This window comes from Ochotona princeps, chromosome 18 (genome assembly GCF_030435755.1).
Source record: "Ochotona princeps isolate mOchPri1 chromosome 18, mOchPri1.hap1, whole genome shotgun sequence".
NCBI classification, from domain to species: Eukaryota; Metazoa; Chordata; class Mammalia; order Lagomorpha; family Ochotonidae; genus Ochotona; species Ochotona princeps.
Window position 1 is genome coordinate 20,128,157 of NC_080849.1, and position 18,776 is coordinate 20,146,932.

The following is an 18,776-nucleotide window of genomic DNA, read 5'->3' on the forward strand; positions in this document are numbered from 1 at the left end:
TCCTGTAGATTCCCCAGGCAGAACAATGCATTTCCATTGGCCCAGGAGCCCTCACCTCCCTGTACTACACTTTGCACCCTGGAAGGGTCAAGTACATTCCTGCCCTCTCTGTGTCCATCTTGGGGGAAGCTGGGCAGACTGCTGTCTACCTATGGGAACCTCCTATTTGTCAACAGGAGATAGAACCTCAGGCCTGGCCCTCTTGCTGGCTGCTGAAAGAGCTAACCTGTCACTCTTCCTCTCACCACTCCTCTCTGCAACCCCATGCATTCACTCACTCCACAAACTCTGCCTTTCTGGGTCAGCATTCAGCACACAGCCCATGCACATGGGTATGGGTGAAGGGGGAGAGCAGAGGGGCCCACAGCACGCACAGGGAGAGGCACCACGGCTACCAGGGGTGGGGCCACACGGTACAGAGTTTTTGTTGGCAGTCGGCATATGGAACAGGTTCCATATGCCCTGAACTGGGACATACTGCTCCTACGGGGTCCCAGAAGTTCACCATTTCCCATCAGGCCTAATTATCCCCATGTCAGCAACCTTAGCTTCCAGGGAACAACCTTTTATGGTGGGGTAGGGGAATAAGGCCTGCAGAGGGGGAGGTCAAAATCTACACACGCTCCCTTCACATGGTGGACAACAACTAGTTCCTGATGTACGGCATTACCAAGTCTAAAAACACCCTACAACCCATCATCCACATCTCCCACAATCAGCCGCCACCAGCCTCCTTGCACCCCTGTTGTTAACAGGAGTGGGTGGGAATGGATAGTCTACGGAATCCTCCTTCAGCCTGCACTGTCCTATGCTGTTTAGGACTCTACAGCTCAAGAACCAACCATGGCTCCCTAGTTCCAACCTCATAAAGGCCATACACCCTTTGGCTTCTCAGATCCCCAGTGAGTCCACCTCCCAGACTGCCTTTCCAAAGGAGCTCAGGGCAGAAAATGTCCTGCCTATGTTCATGGATAGTTATTTCTTGGTGTTTTAGTGCATTGGACTTCTCCCATCAAAAGCATCCTTCTAGACAAGAGTGTGGAAGCTCCTCAGTCAAATGCAAATTTCCCTAAGAGGCAGCAATTCCACACCCGAGTCTACATGCAAAGTATGGACTGCAGGGACTCAAAAAGAGACCTGTTTATCAGTGTTCATGGATGCCAAAAGGTGAAAGTGACCCAAAGGTCCGGTGATGGGTGAATGACCAAACACAAAGTGGTCCAAACACTCAATGGACTAGTATGCAGGCAGGATGGAGGAGGCATGCCACCCCACGCTGAGCCATGAGTGGAAATAAGCTACATGCAACAAGGTGGATGTCTTCTAGTTTCACCTGAACACTGTGCTCCATGGGCAAGTTCATGGGGACAGAAGGCAGAGTGAGGACTGTAACGGGAATGGGGCTTCTGGTGTTGGTGATGAGGTTGGGGGTGGGTTGTGGAGGACCCAGGTGGCTGACTGCCCTGTGGGATGGTGTGCTTGATGCTGCTGAGTTGTGCACTGAAACACGATTAAAATGTGTGTGTTCTGTGCAGTGGGGAAGCCATTACCTGGGACTCCCATGCCCACCATCGCAATGCCTGTGTTTGATCTTTGGTTCCCCTACTTCAGCACCAGCTTCCTGCCAATGTAGACCCAAGTGGTGTGGCCCTAAGTGAAGAGTTGACTCCCTGCCCCCACATGGATTGACTGCTGAGCTCTTTCTTGCAGCCTGGCCAGCCCTTTGGCTCTTGTAGACATTGAAGGGAGAATGAGCCAGCAGATGGAAGACCGCTCTCTCTCTCTTTCTCTTCCTGTAAATCTGCCTTTCAAATAAAAACAAATAAATCATTTAAAAACAACAATAAAAATGCCAAAAGAAAAAAAAATGACAAGGAAATCTGTTGCTCTGTTTTTCTGGCCTGGCAGGTTCCTGCTAAGCTCTCCTCACCGTAATCTGGAGCCAGGCCCTCCCTCCACAGGCCCTTTAGTCTATTTGGTTTGGGCTGGGTGTGCAGGAGGACCTTGGTCCATAGCTCAACCCCACTTCCTTCCTTTTGAGAATCATGCTCTGCAGTCAGCTCCCTGCCTGGGGAGCTGGGTGGAGAGTTAGGGGGGCATGCCTGCCACTCTCCGGTAAGGAGCCAGGGACAAGGCGGTGAGCAGTTATATAACTTGCAGGGAGATTTTTTCCATTGGCCCTGGCGGTGCCAGCTTTCCAGTGGCAGCCCGGCAGGTAGAGGCGCCCTGTCTGGGCTGGCCGTGCCTGGGGCTGGGCAGAGATGCCACGATCTGGAACCGCTCAGCATAGTTCAGATTCCCAGCGGCGGCTGGGGGCCGGCCACTCGCTGAGCTGTGAGAAGGGATCTGCTGTCTGCAGCCTGCCTGGCTCAGGGGCAAGAGGACCAGGAGGAGGTGCTGGGGGTGGCGAGCTGCCAGCCAGCCAGGCAGGGGTGACCCTCTGGGGCCTGGGACACCCGAGCTGGCCTTCTCCGATAACCCATTTATCTGCAGGTCCTGTTTTGGCATGGTGGCCCCAGACAGGGACGCGCCTGGCCAACTTCTATCAGGCGACAGAGCTGGGGAAAATGAAGCCAGGGGCGGGGTTGGGAGTGGTGGGGGCGGGTGTTGGTGGTGAGGGTGTGCAGGGAAGAGGACATGGCCTGGCAAGAGACATGGTGATGGTAAAATAATTCCTGACCTGGGTACAGCTCCTCTGGCCCTGAAACAAGAGGCAGCAGGACACCATGCCATTGCCCTCAGCGGGTGCCACTGTACCTGCCTGTCCCATCAGCCTGCATCCTCACCTGATGACAGTACTGGGAGACAGAACTGACTGCTCCACTCGGCACACCTGACTCTCCCTGGACGCAGGCTCCAGAAAGCTGTCAGTTGAATGCCCGCTCTGTGCTGCAATGGTGGGAGGCCACAGATATGACACAGATGCATGCTTTGCCTCCTAGCAGTGAAAACCTTAGCTAAGAAAAGTTTTCCTACAAGACAGGAAGACTCAATGAAGAGGACATACAGTCTGTATTTCAGGGTTGGGGAGGGAGTGGTCTACGGGCTGGGGGAGCAGGCAAGTCTTCTTGGAGGAGGCAGATTTGTGCAGGAGGAAGGGGGATGTCTAGCAAGTCAGGCCAATGGTCTATAAACACCTACTACTTGTCTGTGCTGGTGGACATGGTGGGGGGAAATGCCATACCATGTCCAGGGCAAAAGTGACCTTAAGGATTCAGTGATGTGAAGCCATGAAACAAAGCTGGAAAGGCACTCACATGGTTGGAGTGGCCCTGCATTGTGGGTGTATGCACACCAACTCCTTCTGTTTCTATGTGACACCTGTACAGGACAGGAAGTGGGATGCAGATATGTTCTAATTCAAGGCAATCAATGTTACCACTTGGGGTAAGACACCCTGGCTGGAGCAATGAGATTCCAAAAAGTGGCCATTGCCCATCTACTCCACACAGCTGGGCTGACTGGACTTGGAGGGGTGGTTGGTGGCCCCCTTCCCTCCTCCACAGTATCCCTTCCCATGCTCCCATTGAAAGAGCTTGGGGGCAACCTTCCATGAGCAATTACGTTTGCTCAAGGGGCTCTGGACCCTGTGCATGTAGGCTTCCTGCAAGACCTGCAGAAGTAGATGCTGTGTACAGTAGACTCCTGAGCTGAAACTATAGAGACTGGAAGAGGATGGGGTGGGGCTGTCAAAATGGACAGTTGAGAATGTGCAACCTGTGGAGGGATGCCCAAGAGAAGAGAAAGAGACAGAGATTTGAGGGGGCAGGAGAGCAGTCCCACAAGACGTGCCTGTAAGGACAAGATGACACCTGCAGCCTGAGATCACTTGCTCCACAGCACAGTAGACATGCAAGAGATGGACAAGAAACACCTCCCCACTTCCGTTTGCTTTTGTTCCCTGTATTTAATTTGTTCTGTATCAAGTGAAACAGTTTTTCAACTGCATTGATCAGGACTAAATTCTGCATTTCCCCCCCAGTACCCATTAGGCTTTGATGTCAGGATTATACTGTCTTCTGGGGAAAGTTTTTTTCCCAATATTTTTAAAATGAAGATTTATTTATTTACTTAAAAGGCAAATGTAAGAAAGCTGGAGTTGGACCAGGCTGAAGCCAGGGGCCTGGAACTCTTTGTTGGTCTCCCTTGTAAGTGGCAGGAACTCAAGTTCTCGAGCCATTATTACCTGCTATTTCCCAGGTGCATTAGCAGGAAGCTGGATTTGAAAAACAGAGTAACCAGGATTGTAACCAACACTCCCAATATGGAATGTGGTCATCCCAAATGGCAGCTTAACCCACGGTGCCCCACTGTCCACCCCTCTGGGAGAAGATTTTTTTAAATGAACTTAATTTCTTGAATACTATGTGGGAGTTCTAGAAGCGGTTCTAGGCTCCTGGCTTCTGCCTGGCCCAGGAATTGCTATTCGGGGAATGAGCCAGTGGGCACAGAATCTCTCTTCCAAATAAATATATAAGCATATTTAAAAAATATCTAGAAGATTTTTTTTTCATTTTTCTCCACAAAGAAATGACATTTGAGGTGGCAGATGCGCTGATGACTGCAACTGGTCACTATGAATTGTGTACATGCGTTGAAACATCATTACTCTGTACCCGTAAACACAAACATATAATTATGTGTCAATCAAAATCAAATACGATAGAAATGTGCCAGGCTTTCCCAAATAGGACTGTCCCCAATCACAAGCACAGCCCAGAGGAAGAGGCTGAGCCTGAGGTCCAGCACGTAGCTGTACAGAAAAGCTTTTCAGGAATGGGGTGGCCGAGGGATTTGTTGGCTCTGCACCACTCAATGGCACCTGCCATCACGGGGGACTGGCTTACTGATGGCTGTTGGTGTCCACTCTTGGGAGAGCAAGTGTGCTGCCTGGGCACACCCCTTGTGGGGAATAGTCTTTGGCGTGGGCACATGTGGTGCATAGGATGCTCAGCTGTCAGCCCTTGTTGAGAAAAAGAGACCTTCAATGTGTCTCTGACATGACCACCCACAAGCTGCTCAGGAGGAAAGAGGCTTGTGAGCCCTCTAGCCACTAAATCCTCCCTCCCACTTCCCAGCAGCCCACAGATGGAAGTGCAGGTGAATGAAGGCTCAGGGCTTTGGGGTATACAGCACAAGGCGCTTCTAACCCTGGACAGGCCTGGTTCAGGCCAAAATGAAAACTAATTGGCCAGCCTAGTGTGCACATGGTCCCAGCCATGGTTGTGCAGGAGTGAGAAATGGGGGTGCAAGCAGGGGAGGGGTGCCAGGAAGAGGTCTGAACTGGGGGGTGACAGCTTGCGTGGTCCCTGGGAACAAGGGCACATGGAGAGGGGGAACACCTTACAGACGTCTGGGAAGCTTGGTGTCTTAGCAACAGCTGGGCATGCACTGGGATCAGTCTTCAGGACTGTGAGGTCCCCACTGACAGCTGGACACAAGAGACTCCTGATTATCCCAAGCTACTGGCCTCTTCCCCATGTTCCAGGAGGGACACCAGGAGCTAGGAGCCCCAGCTGGTTCCATGTACTTGACATGAGTCTAGCAGTCTCTGGGGTCACTCTTGTGCATATGTGAATGTGGGGAAGGATTGTTATGTGGATCCTACATCAACTCCCACAACTGCAAGGGCTCATGACCCAGGGAATGCTGAAGCCCAATGTTGAGGGCTGCCATCTTTCCCTACTGAGGCACTGACTGAGCACCTGTCTGCTAGGCATACACCAGGGCAAATGGCTGTTCTGCCAGGATCCTTGCCCTCAGCGGCTGACAGCTCGGAGCCACGGAGGAACCCAAGAATCAAAGCCACCCTCTCCTTTCCTGTCAAAGACCAGGGCTGGGGAACCCAAAACTTCTGGGAAAGAACTTTCTGGAAACCTTGAGAGAACTAGAAGGCAGTGGAATCAGGAGACAAGGAATGAGGCTGGGAGAAAATTCAGACCCACCTCTAGGGCTTGTGTGAGCTGGTATCTCAGGGCTTGTCTCATCCTAACCCTGAAGATGACTCTTGGGTTTCCCAATAGTGGTAGGCAGGCCAGAAAACCTTGAAAATCATTCCCATGGACCCCACCAGCATGGGCTTCTCCATAGCAAAGCCTTAGATGCCATGGTTAACCCAGCTGACAACTTTCAGAGTTCATCCATTTGCTAGCTGGAGGCCAGCATATTAAGAGGCTGCCTTCTAGAAGGTGCTGGTGGGAAGAGCCATTTATTTCCACATCTGGTCTCAAGCCAGATTCTTGTTTTGTGTTGTCTTTTCACAAGAGCCCGGCTGTGTTGACGACTTGGTCAGGCTGAGGGATGAGGGGAGCTATTTATTTATTTAGTTATTTTTTCAAAAAAAGGTATCGCATCCTTCTGTTAGATGTGTTGTTGGCAACCGTTGCTAGGGAGGGCTGGGTTCAGTTACAGACACACTGATGCCTGCTCTAATAATACTCTGCTCTGCATAGTTGAGCTGCAGACACCTCTCAGCTAAACAGGGCACACACATTTCAACAGAGGCTTCGACTCACACTGCCCAAACCCTGCTCAGCAGAGGAACACTCCCTGAGCCCAAGTGGAAGGCCTGGGGCGAGCTCAGGCCTCTCATTCTTGTCATTCCGGTGTCCCCATAAAAAGGGGCACATTCATTCTTCACTTCTCTGCGAAACCAGAGCCCTTCTCCTCCCACGGCTGACTGCATGAGACAGCAAGGGAGATTCTTGATGACTTCTGTAGCCCAGGGGCCCTGGGTACCCCATCTTCATCCGGAAGTCAAACACCCCATGCCCATCAGCCAGGCAGCAAGGGGAAGTGGGGGGAGCCTGCTGTGTGTGTGTGCAGGGGTGGGGGCAGAGGGTTGGGAGGCTGGTTGAGTTTCTCTCCCTCTGCAGCCTCTGGGGTTGGCTGGCAAGCTGGGGGAGAAGGGACCATCGTCCTGAGACACGGCATGGCAGTTACTGCAAATAGCGGAGGCCAAGGTCAAGGAGACAAGGATAGAGGCTGAAGAGATGGAGCTCAGCAGAAAGGAAAAAGCCATGGACACCTCCCTGGAGGAGGAGGAGTCTTGGGATGATGGAGAAGAAGCAGAACCCAAGTCCAGGGGAGGGGAAGAGGTGGATCTGGCAGCCATGCTGTCTTGCTTTTGTATCCCAGCAGCAGTTCGAGCTCTGGAGTACCATGTTACTCAGAGCCAGTTCATCTGTGAATGACTAAGGTGGGGTAGACCCAGGGTTTCTGGGGTGTCCCCCTACAAGAGGGGTTCAGCCCTGGTTAGGCCTCAGAATCACCAGAGACAGGGCAGCAGGTGATGGCTCAAGCAGTTGTGTTATTGTCCCATGCGGATGGAGTCCCTAGCTCTCTAGGTCTTGGCCTGGCTCAGCCCTGGCTATTGCAGGTATTTGGAGAGTGAGCCAGTGGATGGAAGATTTTCCTCTCTCAGACTAAAATGATAATAATAATAATAATAATAATAATAGTAATAATAATAATAGTAATAAATATTGAAAAGGAGCTTCTGAGGAGGTCTTTTTCAATAGGCTGCCAGGGTCTGTGCCTGGAAAATCGGATTCTGTCATCCTGAGGGTAGGACCCCCCCATCGCCCCACTATGTTCACACAGACTCTCTATGCCAGTGCTGTAGCCTGACAAGCTGGTGTCTGAAGTGTGAAATCCCCAGGACTGGTCCTTCTGGACACCTGCACCCACACTGATGACAGACTACCTGTGCCACCAACTCATCTTCTTCCTTGGGCAGAGTGTCACATCATCGGCCATTCCCGCAGCCCCTGGGAGCCCAGCCCCTCCTAGACTGAAGGCATTGGTCCCTAAGTGAAGGCTATATGATCAGCTTAGGAACCACCATCTGATAAGGAGAACTTTAGATAAGCAAGGAGACAGGTAAGAAAAGGCCACACCTAAGGCAAAAAGAAAAAGCAAGCAAGCAAGCAAGCAAGCAAGCAAGCAAGCAAACAGCAGCCAGTTTGGAGATAAGAATTGGAGACTGGAATAGGGGACCAATTGGAAGGGTCCCTATCTCTCCCGCACTGTTCTGGCTCATAAGAATGGTGACTCTGGGCTCCCTGAGCCTTTCGGACAGGCCCATAAACAGACTTATGACCTCTTCCACCATGCATCTCACCCCCTGGGGGCCCCAGTTTGGCAGGTAGCCCCAGGTCCTCTGCTTAAATGGGGAAGAGATGGGAGAAGGCACATCAAAGAATCTCCTCTGCCCTCCCACAGCCAGCAGCCACCATGAAGGCTGAGCAGCAAGAGCATTGGTCAGGGATGGCACTGTCCAAAGACAGCTGCTGGCAGCTGTGCTCCTGGACACTTTACAACTGGAAACCCATGCAGCCAGCATCGCTAAGCTGTGTCTCAGGACATGGGTTGTGCAGGTAGCAGCCAAACCTGGTCACCTGAGGGGCATCTCTGAGGCTGCCAAACTGAGTCAGGGGCTGGCTGGGGACCCGGGGGCTGGGATGGGTGTGGGGGGCCTTGAGTAGAGGGGTGGGGTAGTGGATGGAGCTTCAGAAGGCAAGAGAGGGCCCAGGCCCATCCACCAGGAAGAGATACACAAGAGGCTGACCAGAAAATGGAAGCCGGTGACCAAGGATCCCTGTGGTGCAGCAATGGAATGCGGGCTGGCTGGGTTTGTCCACTGTGGTCTGCTTTTGAACCCCCTGGTTTTGGGTGAGGCAGGTGGCCTTGAGAGTAGTGCTCCAGCCTGCTACCTACTTGGCTGCAGGTAGGACCAGTGGGACCTGGAGCAGGCCTGGGAGCCCTGCTCTGGACATCTACAGGGCATGGGAATAGCCTTGCAGCAGCAGAGCCAGCCTATACTCCCACAGCCACCACAGGGACTGAGCTGGGGATGGGAGCCTAGAAGGAGACATCTGCTATACCCTCCAGGCCTTCCTCCCTTTCTCTCAGCTGACAGGGAAGCTGGGGTGAGCAGTGAAGTGGGTGAGCGACGGCCTACAGGGACTGCCTGTACCACTCCCTCCTGGTGAAGGACCTCCTTCTGCCATTGGGGGTGGGATGAGGGTCACAGCATCTGGGACCTCAGAATGGAGCCCTGTGTGCCTCGAGGGGCTCCCTTGCAGCTGTCCCCAGGCGCATAGCTTGGCTTCTAGCGCCTTCCATCTGAGATTCCTGAGGACCCTGTGGTACCAGGCACTATGCAGACACCAGATTATAGTGACACCAAACAGAGGGGTTCCTGCCCTTGTAGCACCCAGTGGAGTGGGAGTTGGCGGGGGAGGACAGTGACAGCAGGCGCCATCCCAGTTTGTCACTCTGCGTTCATGTGGTCAGACTGACGTTCCATTCCCTCCTCACTGCCAATCCCCGAAGGACAAAGCCGTGTCTGTTTCCTGTGCACACAGTGGACACTCAGTGGCTGCTGGCTGGATGACTGAGTGTTTGTGGCTAGAGTGACAGGTGCTGGACAGGAGGAGGGTGGGGCGTTGAGAGGGGATCACAGCGGGCCTCCTGGAACACTGGAGAACATCTTGCCCTGGCAAAGGGGTGGCTGTTCAGGGATGCAGGGGAAGTGTCATCCAGACTGGGACAGGACAAATTTGTCCTCCCCAGAGGTGTGTGTGTGGGGGAGGGAGACGGGACCAGCAGCAGGTTCTGCCTTACGGTCTGATGAGAGGTACATGGCCGGCTCAGATCTTCTCTGCCCCAGGGGTATAAGATGTTGTCCATAAGGCTAGATCTCTGGGATGTTCCCCAAAGCCCAAATTCCTCATGCCAGATCTGTTGTTGGGGACCTAGCCTCCTTAGCCTAGGTCAAACCCAGGCCTATTTTATACATTTGGGGAGTGTGAGAACGGAAGTAACTCATACAGGGTTGTTCATGCCCCTTTGCTGGGAGAGGGCTGGAAAGGTCTAGCACCTGCTGAAGGCAGAGATGGAATTGGGCCTGAGCTTTCCCCTACTCTGGTGTTGGCCAGAGTGGCTCTCAGTACACAGATCCTGTGGCGGAACTTATCTGTTGGAACACAAGGCAGGGGTGTGACTCAGTCCAACCCAGCCCACCGGCCCGGCAGCTTTCCTGCAGGACTACAAGCACCTTTCCTGAGCCAGCATGCTTCGGGGCCGGTGGGGTACCCATGAGTGAGGCTGTTTAATGTCCGAATAGCATTCTGACCTCCCAGGTTGTCCCCAACCCCAAAGTTTGTCCACCAACCAGGACTGGCAGCTGTGGTCTAAAATTCTTGTTCTATCCCCACTCCCATCCTGGGCCCTGAAGTGAAATCTTGAAGCCAAGCAAGGATACAGGCCGGGGCTGTCCCTGACTCCCCCATGCCTGGAGCAATGCAGTGGCTGGGCCTCTGCCCCGACCGCTACTGTCCACACTCCCAGGACATTCCGGCCCGCCAGGAGCACGTCCGACGTGCAAATCCCTCAGGTAATGCGGGAATTCGTCACCAGGGGAGTGTGTGCGATCCAGGAATGGGAACCCGATCAGGGTCTGGAGCTAGAGGGAGGCAGCTCCAGTTGCCAGGCAGGCTTGAGTTGCAGTGTGTGGGGGCTCACATGGAGGAGGAGGAGGAGCGAGCTGGTGGCTGGAATGGGTGGGCCGTGGCAACCTCCTTCTATTCTTTGGAAAGAACCAGGAACCAGGTGGGTGAGCTGAGGACCACCACAAGCCCTTGGTGACACCTGTCTTCCAAGTGTCACTGTACATGGAGCCAATGCTCAGGTGACAGTTCAGATGATTTGCCATACACTTACCCTGGATCCCATAGACCTCAGGGTGGGGGTCGCTGTGAGCTTTGTCATCCTGCCTCTACCACTCCCCTGGAACTCAGCTGGCAACCCAATCCGTGTGTGAACAAGTCTTAACAGAACACATAGGAGAACAGGCTGTCCCCAGACCAGACAGTCCCAGGGCCTACAGAAGCCACAGCGTGCTTTTGCAACCTCTCCCAGTTCACCTGTTGCCACCCATAGCAGAATAGGTACTTGGGAGACAAGGGAGTTCTGGACTCAGTCCAAGGGCATGCAGCAACACCTGCTATCCATATGCAACGCATCAAAACACTGCTGGCTGAGGAGTTCCAGAGAGGAGGGGGCAGGCAGGGGCTGCCTAGCTCCCTAGGAGTGAAGGGATACAGAGGGAGTTGGCAAGAAGGAGCAAGGCAGCTGAAATCGACCAGGACCTCTGTGTGTTGTGGTAGACTGCCCCAGCCCCCGCTCTGTGGCTTTGCTCAGACCCAGCTCAGTGTCAGCTACAACCATCTGCACAGCCACCAAGACCTGGGGGGCTGAGCCAGGAGGAAGAGGGAGAGGGAGAGGAGGAGAAGGAAAGTCCACAGCAAGTTCATGGTGGCTCAGACACCGAGAGGTCAAAAGCTTGGAGCCAGATTCAGACTAAGGGCCAGCCCCCTTTGTGTGAAAATAGAAAGAAGGAAAGACTGCTTGACTCAAAGACCTCTATAAAATTATATTGGTCCACAGTTACCATGGAGCTCTCTCTCATACATACACACAGTGTTGGCTGTTGAGCCCTGCACCCTCACTGCCCTCCTCTTTTCTATAATTAATCAGGTGGGAGAAGGGAAACTGGGGGATGGTTCCAGCTGTGGCTAGCCTCACAGTCACATCCCTCTGTGATGGCACCCCACCCCCAGTCCCTCCCTCGCCCCCTCCCAGTTTGGAGGTGCTCGGTCACCTGTAGCATGTTGAGGAGCAGGCTCCGGAACTTGGTCCCCTCCACCATGAAGAGTGCCATCTTGTCGCAGAGCTTGGCGGCCGTGAAGGCGAAGCTGCGGTCGGACACGGCCTTCTGGTAGATGGTCCGCACGATCTCTCCTAGCATCTCCTCCGAGTTGGCTGAGTTCTGGGCCTCCTCCATGAAGGATGTGAGCTTGGCGTCCACGTCGCAACTGTTGTTGCGCATGCTGTTCAGGATCTCCATCAGTTTGTCCATCTTGTTTGGCTGAGGGCAGGGCGTCTCCACTGTCACTTCGTCCTGGAGGGAGGGACAAAGAGGCAATGTGTCCAAATGGGGGCCAAGGCTTCACGCCCCCCCAAGGGGGGTGGGAAGGACCTGATTCTACCTTCCTAGGCCTGAGGTCTTGCTCTTTCTGGGGATGCTGACTTGCCCCAAGGCTGCTGGCTGACTTTTCCTGATGCCTGTGGCACCCCTGGGGCATAGTTCTAGAGGGTTCTAGCTCCTACCCAGGACACTCTTTTGGATTAGTACTGTTTGCCTGTGTGTCCATAAAATGGATCAATTTGGAAGTGATTTAATAGGGCTTATAGGGCCCAGTGGCGTGGCCTAGCGGCTGAGGACCTCGCCCTGAACGCCCCGGGATCCCATATGGGCGCCGGTTCTAATCCCGGCAGCCCCACTTCCCATCCAGCTCCCTGCTTGTGGCCTGGGAAAGCAGTTGAGGACGGCCCAAAGCCTTGGGTTCCTGCACCCGTGTGGGAAACCTGGAGGAGGTTCCAGGTTCCCAGCATCGGAACGGCGCAGCACCGGCCGTTGCGGTCACTTGGGGAGTGAATCATCCGACGGAGGATCTTCCTCTCTGTCTTTCCTCCTCTCTACATATCCGCCTTTCCAATAAAAATAATAAATCTTTTAAAAAATAGGGCTTGGGCCCGGCGGCGTGGCCTAGCGGCTAAAGTCCTCGCCTTGAAAGCCCCGGGATCCCATATGGGCGCCGGTTCTAATCCCGGCAGCTCCACTTCCCATCCAGCTCCCCGCTTGTGGCCTGGGAAAGCAGTTGAGGACGGCCCAATGCATTGGGACACTGCACCCGCGTGGGAGACCCGGAAGAGGTTCCAGGTTCCCGGCTTCGGATCGGCGCGCATCGGCCCGTTGCGGCTCACTTGGGGAGTGAATCATCGGACGGAAGATCTTCCTCTCTGTCTCTCCTCTGTATATATCTGGCTGTAATAAAATGAATAAATCTTAAAAAAAAAAAATAGGGCTTATAAAGATGAAATAAGCTCACAATAAGAAACGGGGCCAGAGAGAAAACAAGGGTAGGAAGATGAGGCCAGGAAGGCGAGCAGGATGTTACTGTGGTGGTATGAAGTGGCCAGGGGAGCAGCACCTGTCCTTCATGTCCTCAGCCCCCAGTGCCAAGGATGGCTGTATTCTCTACAAGGAAGTGACCCTGGCTCTGTATCCTGTGGAGGCACACCCAGCATGCAACCCTCCAGGGTGCCCCTGTGATGACTGGTGCTCCGAGGAGGGACATTTCCAACAGTCGAACCCTATGGCCTCAGGTTTCCTTGCGACTGGGATCAGTCCAGGGACCTCTGACAGTCAAAGAGTGTCTACTCCAACACAATGGACGGGTATCCAAAAACGTGACCAGCCAGTGTGGGGGATGAGATCCATGGGGATGGGCAGGGTTAGGGCCACACATCACTTGTTGCTCTTGGCCCCCTGCTGTGTGGCTCTGGGCAAGCATTCTCCCTCTCTGTGTCTAAATTTCCTCACAAGGAATGAGCTTATGGGAGAAGACCCAGAACTTTCCTTAAGTCCTGGCATCTGGGGTGGGGGGACACTGATGAGCTCCAAGGACAATTGGTCTCTGAGCAGGCTGTGACTGAAGGCTTGAGTCCCAACAGCTCATGTTCAATAGTTAAGGAATGAAGTTGAGCCTTGGCCCAACCCTGATGGGGAGGAAGCAGGCCCCGGGGGTGCCCACATCACTGGGGCCTGCTCTCAGAAGGAAGTTCTTGCAGGAAGACAGGTGATACAGGCCACATGGGGACTTAGCTGCTTTCTGCTCCCTGGTCTGCAACGGGATGCTTCCACTCCCACCTGCACCAAACAGCAGAGGCACAGGGGACTATGGTTCCACAACCTTTCCTCTCTCAGTCAGCATTTCAGCCCAGGCAAAGACAAGCTGGCTAATACAGCAAGTCGAAAGGGTTGAACCGGGGGTCTTCTTCCTTGAGGCCCTAGAATTCATCTACTTGGTCAAGGCCAGCCAGAACTCCCCGGGTGGGGTCAACCAGACGCAACTTCCCACTCCCAGAGACATCTATTCCTTTGCCTGTTTCACTAAAGGACCAATGGAAGCTGCTGTCTTTTGAGGGAGTAACTTTTGAGGACTGGTATTTATCTGGTCTCAGAGTTAACCCACGCCTTCCCCCCCTTTTATTTTATTTTTATTTATTTAATTAGATTTATTTATTTATATAGAAAGCAGAGTTAAGGAGAAACAGACAGACAAGGATCTTCCATCTGCTGGTTCACTCCCAAATGGCTGTAATAGCTGGAGTTGGACAGTTCCCAAACCTGCTTCTCCAGGTCCCAGGTGCTTCTCCTGGGTCTCCCACATGGGTTTGGGACAAAAACACTTGGGCCATTCTCTGATTTCACAGGCACATAAGCAGGGAGCTGTATCTGAAGTGGAGCAGCTGGAACCCGAACTAGTGCCCATATGGGATGCTGACTCCACAGGCAGTGGCCTTACTCACTAGGTCACAATGTCACAGCACCAATCTCTACACATCCTTTTTTTTTGGTGGGGGGAATGGAGCAGCTAGCAGATAACCCATCCTGAGCTTAAACCATGTCTTTCTGATCCAAAAGTACTAGAGGTGCCACCTGAGGGAAGTCCTTAAGGTAACTTAAGGGGGCACTGATCTGCCTTTTGTGTTCCAGCCCCCTGCACACCAGAGGATCTTCCTTCATACACCTTATTCCACATCACTTGCACAGGACGTCTGTGTGTCATACGTCCATTTTATAGAGGAGAAAAGTAGGGCTCAGAGAGGCCAGGTGACTTATCCAAGGTTGCTAGGCCATTTAAGATCTTGGCTGTTGCTCCTGCCCCATCTTGATCCTCATCAAGGAAGATCTTCCCACATCTGGGAGATAAGGGAGGGTTTCCTGCAGGACCTCACAGTGCTGGCACAGAGGATTTTGGGTGCAGACCATGTGGGGTGCTGTCAGCTTCAGCTAATGGGGAGAAAGTCTTCCCTGCCTTTCCTTGTCTGGGTTGTAGGCCAGAGGGGGTTGCAGGAAAATCCCAGAGCAGAGCAGAGTAGGCAGCTAGGCAGAAGCCACAGCAGGAAGACCCCATGGGCGATGCCTGCTATGTACATGGCTACAGGCAGGTGAGCCTCTCTCCCGTGTGACCTCACCTGCGTGGTGAGTACCACAGACTGAAGGCTGCCAGTGACAAGTGCCTATCTTTTTTCTGCAGCCTGGGAACATCTCCCAAAGCTCTAGAGGCCAGGATCTGGCCCAGGGCCAGGATGGCTGTAGCCTCGCTTTGGGCTGTGCAGCTATGTGATGCTGCAAAAGCAGCCCCCTTACGTTTTGGCTATGGGAGATGAAAGTAGGGATGGTGGGCTGAAGCTCCATTGCCTGCTCTGCCCAATTCACCTGCACTGGTCATCTGGCAGGGTTCACAGCTTGGCTGACACTTACCTTGGGAAAGGGCAGCATCCTGCTGAGGGGCTAGGCCCCTACCTTAGAGCACAAACAGTCCAGCCTCTGACCTTGGAAACTGCTCCCCATCTCCCTCCCATCACACCCGGGCCTGGGCCCCTTCCTCCCATCCTCCTCAGGTTGAGTCCCAGAACCAAGGGCCTACCCTAGGCCAGAAGGTGAGGAGCACAGAATGTTTTGGAAGCATATATGCACATCTGTGTCTACCTCTCTGATGCAGCGAAATAATAAAAAGGCAATTACCGGTGCCTTTTCCTTCAGCCTGCGCCGCAGCCTGTCTTTGGAAGACTGGAGCAGGTTGACTCTGGGCCGCTCCCCAAGGCGCTCTGGGACGGTACTGTCTTTCCGCTTGCTCTCCACCTCTGGTGTCCCTGGCTGCTGGGCAGGCAGCCCACCAGGGGCCGCTGGGGTGGGGCCATCTGGGCTGGGGGGAAGTTCTGCATCTCCTGGGCTGTCCTCGAGTCTGGGATTTTCCAGGGCCACGGGGTCTTTGGCATTGCGGTGGGTGCCCACTTCCCCCTTGTCTCCTGGTGAGTGCTTGGAGTTGCTGTGATGCCAGCGCCGGTTCTGGCTGTAGCCGTGGTGCGTGGGCCTCCCTGACGGGTGGGGTGCCGAGCCCCCCTGGTAGGATTTCTGGTGATCCCTGTTGTGTTTGGTGCTGCCCGGCTGGTGCTCACCATGTTGCTGGGGCTTGTTCCCACCAGGCGGCCTCTGCTGCCGTCTGTAACACAAGAAGAAAGACAGATAGGGGTCACTGGCAGTGGGGTGGACAGATCCATCTTGTCCTTTTGTGTGTCTTTTGTGCATACTTGTGCATACTTGGTGCCCAACTCTGCTGCAGGTGTCCTTGCCAAGGTGAGCAGTTCGGGCACTCCTTCACCTAGACGCAGTGCTTTAGCTGTTTATTAGCACATATACTCTCACACACATGTGCACATGCATGCATATGCACACGTACACACACGGAGAGCCAAACTGTAAACCTCCAACAGAGTATGCAACAAGTGCTCTTGCCCTGTCCCAGCTGCTCATGTCATCCTTGGGAAGCACCTGCTACAGGGAACGGTCCTTCCCAGACACTCCATGCCTGTTCTCAGGTGCAGACCAGAACTGTCCTGTTCATGACTCGCTCACTATAATGTTTTTTTCCATAGGCCATTTTACACCTGCTTTTGTTTGCTTTCTGCACCATGGCAAGGGTATCCAAAATCTGCTAACCAAATCTGCCATCAGAAGCAAAACTCGTAAGCTGGAGCCTTGATTTTTGGTGTCTCAGTTCCTGACTTATTTTGAGATAGGACCTGCACAGGTGGAACTGAGTGGGGGCCCCACTCCCACCTCTGTGACACACAAACCACTGGAGCTCACAACTTTACCTGTGGTACCCAACCCGTTAAGGAGGTTAGCAAGGATTTAGGCATAAAGATGTTAATTGCAGTAAAACTGAATGCTGGGAAATTTAAGATGTGATAAAAGAGTGTTCTCTTGGTCCTGGAAGCGTATACACACACACACACACACACGTTATATATATGGTATACATAAAACATATATGTATGTGTGTGTGTGTATATATATATATGTAATATTTTAAAGGCAAGTAACAGAGAATGAGAGACAGAGATCTTCCATTTGCTGGTTCACTCTCAAAATGGCTGCCTCAATGGACAGAACTGAGCTGATCTGAAGCCAGGAGTCAGGAGCTTCTTCTGGGTCTCCCATGCAGATACAGGCTTCATGGTCTGAAGGCTTTAGGCCATCCTCTGCTGCTTCCCCAGGCTACAAGCAGGGAGCATGTGGAAAGTGGAGCAGCTGGGACTCAAATCGGTACCCATATGGAATGCTGGCACTGCAGGCAGAAGTTTAGCATACTACGCCACAGTGCCAGGTCCCCATATGGTGTCATTTTTTTTCAAGGCAGATATTTTTACGCGTTGAAAAATCTGGACAGATACACACTAAAATGTTAACTGTGGTTACCTCTGGGAGACAAGGTGTGGAATTTGCTTCTTTTGGTTTGCAATTTTATTATTATTTAAATTGATTTTTTTTTTTTTTTTTTAATTTCAGGGGAGAGACAGCTTCTCTCTGCTGGTTTACTCCCTAGATGCCTGCAGTGGCCAGGGCTGGACTGAATCAGAGCTGAGAGCTGAGAGCTGGGGGCTGGGAATGAAATCTTGTAAGTCTTTTCTCTCACAGATCACAGAGCTCTAAGATTGGGTCACAACAAATTCATCTATTCTCCCTTTCTCTTGCTCCGACTGAGCAATTTCTGTCCCATTATCTTCTGATTCCAGCTTCTTCGCTCCTCCCCACCACCCAGGGAGCCTTTGACTCCCACATTTCCGTCCTGTTCTTTCCTCTTCGATTTCCTTGCAAGACCAATTTATCTTGTTTCTGTGAAGCATTTTTAAGACAGCTTTCAGGTAAGCCTGCTGCACCTGCCACCTCAGGGTTGGTGAGTGTCGTTTTCCACTTCTGGTTTCTAGTGAGACAAATGGTACTGAGGCAGGCTCCTCATCAGAACCCACTCACCCAGCATTCACTGACACCCCTGGGTGGTACACCTGTCACTCTGGCGCTGGCCTGACTCTACAGGGCTTTCCCTGATGTCTCCCAGCACGGATATGGGGGAGGCAGGTGGAGAGGATGTACTTTGAATGGGTGGAGTTGGAATTCTAGGCTTCCCTTGGAGCCTCCACAACACAAAGTCTTCAGTGTCGCATCACTGGCAGATTGAGGTGGTTCCTCACTTGACCTTCCCTGAGGTGGTGGGTAGACGTGGGGCTGTGGTAGAGCAGCTGCTATCCAAAGTTCTCTGCCTCCTTAGCCCTTGGGGGCTTCCCTCTCCATGCCAGGGGTGTTTCTGAATTCTATTAAATATTTTATTAAAACTTATTTGAAGGGTAAAGTTACAGGGAAAGAAGGAGAGATAGATTTTCCATTTGCTGGTTCACTTCCCAAATGACTGCAACAGCTATGGAGAAACTAGGCAGAAGCCAGGAGCCAGGAGCTTCTTCTGGGTCTCCTACATGGGTGCAGGGGACTCAGGGACTTAGACATAAACGACTCCCACCACTAGGAGTAACCCCCCATGGCTCACAGAAAACTACTTGAGGTGTCACATGGTTGATAGTTCTGGGGAATCCTCTTGCCTTTAATTCTTCAATGACTTGCAACTAATTGGCCCTTACCCCTTCCACTCTCTTTGTTCTTCCAGTGTGAGTTATTTATTTATTTAATTTTTTTTTCAGCCCATAAAGGAAGAACCTTGGAAATTCCCTGGCAGATAACGCCTGATTCGCACAAGTTGTGTCATCCTTATTTAGAATTTCTGTGGCGCCTCTAGCTCTGGCTC

At 52.8% G+C, this 18,776-nt stretch overlaps 1 protein-coding gene across 3 annotated transcripts in view; it reads right to left on the reverse strand.

Moving 5' to 3' along the window:
- Positions 1–18,776, reverse strand: part of CTIF (cap binding complex dependent translation initiation factor) — a 229,368-nt gene that overhangs the window by 64,421 nt on the left and 146,171 nt on the right. For all 3 annotated transcript variants that reach the window (XM_058676823.1, XM_058676825.1, XM_058676826.1), the window contains exons 8-9: positions 15,662–16,139; positions 11,666–11,965 (exon numbers count right to left, since the gene is read on the reverse strand). In XM_058676823.1, the coding sequence (XP_058532806.1) occupies positions 11,666–11,965; positions 15,662–16,139 (778 nt within the window). The remainder of the gene's footprint in view (positions 1–11,665; positions 11,966–15,661; positions 16,140–18,776) is intronic.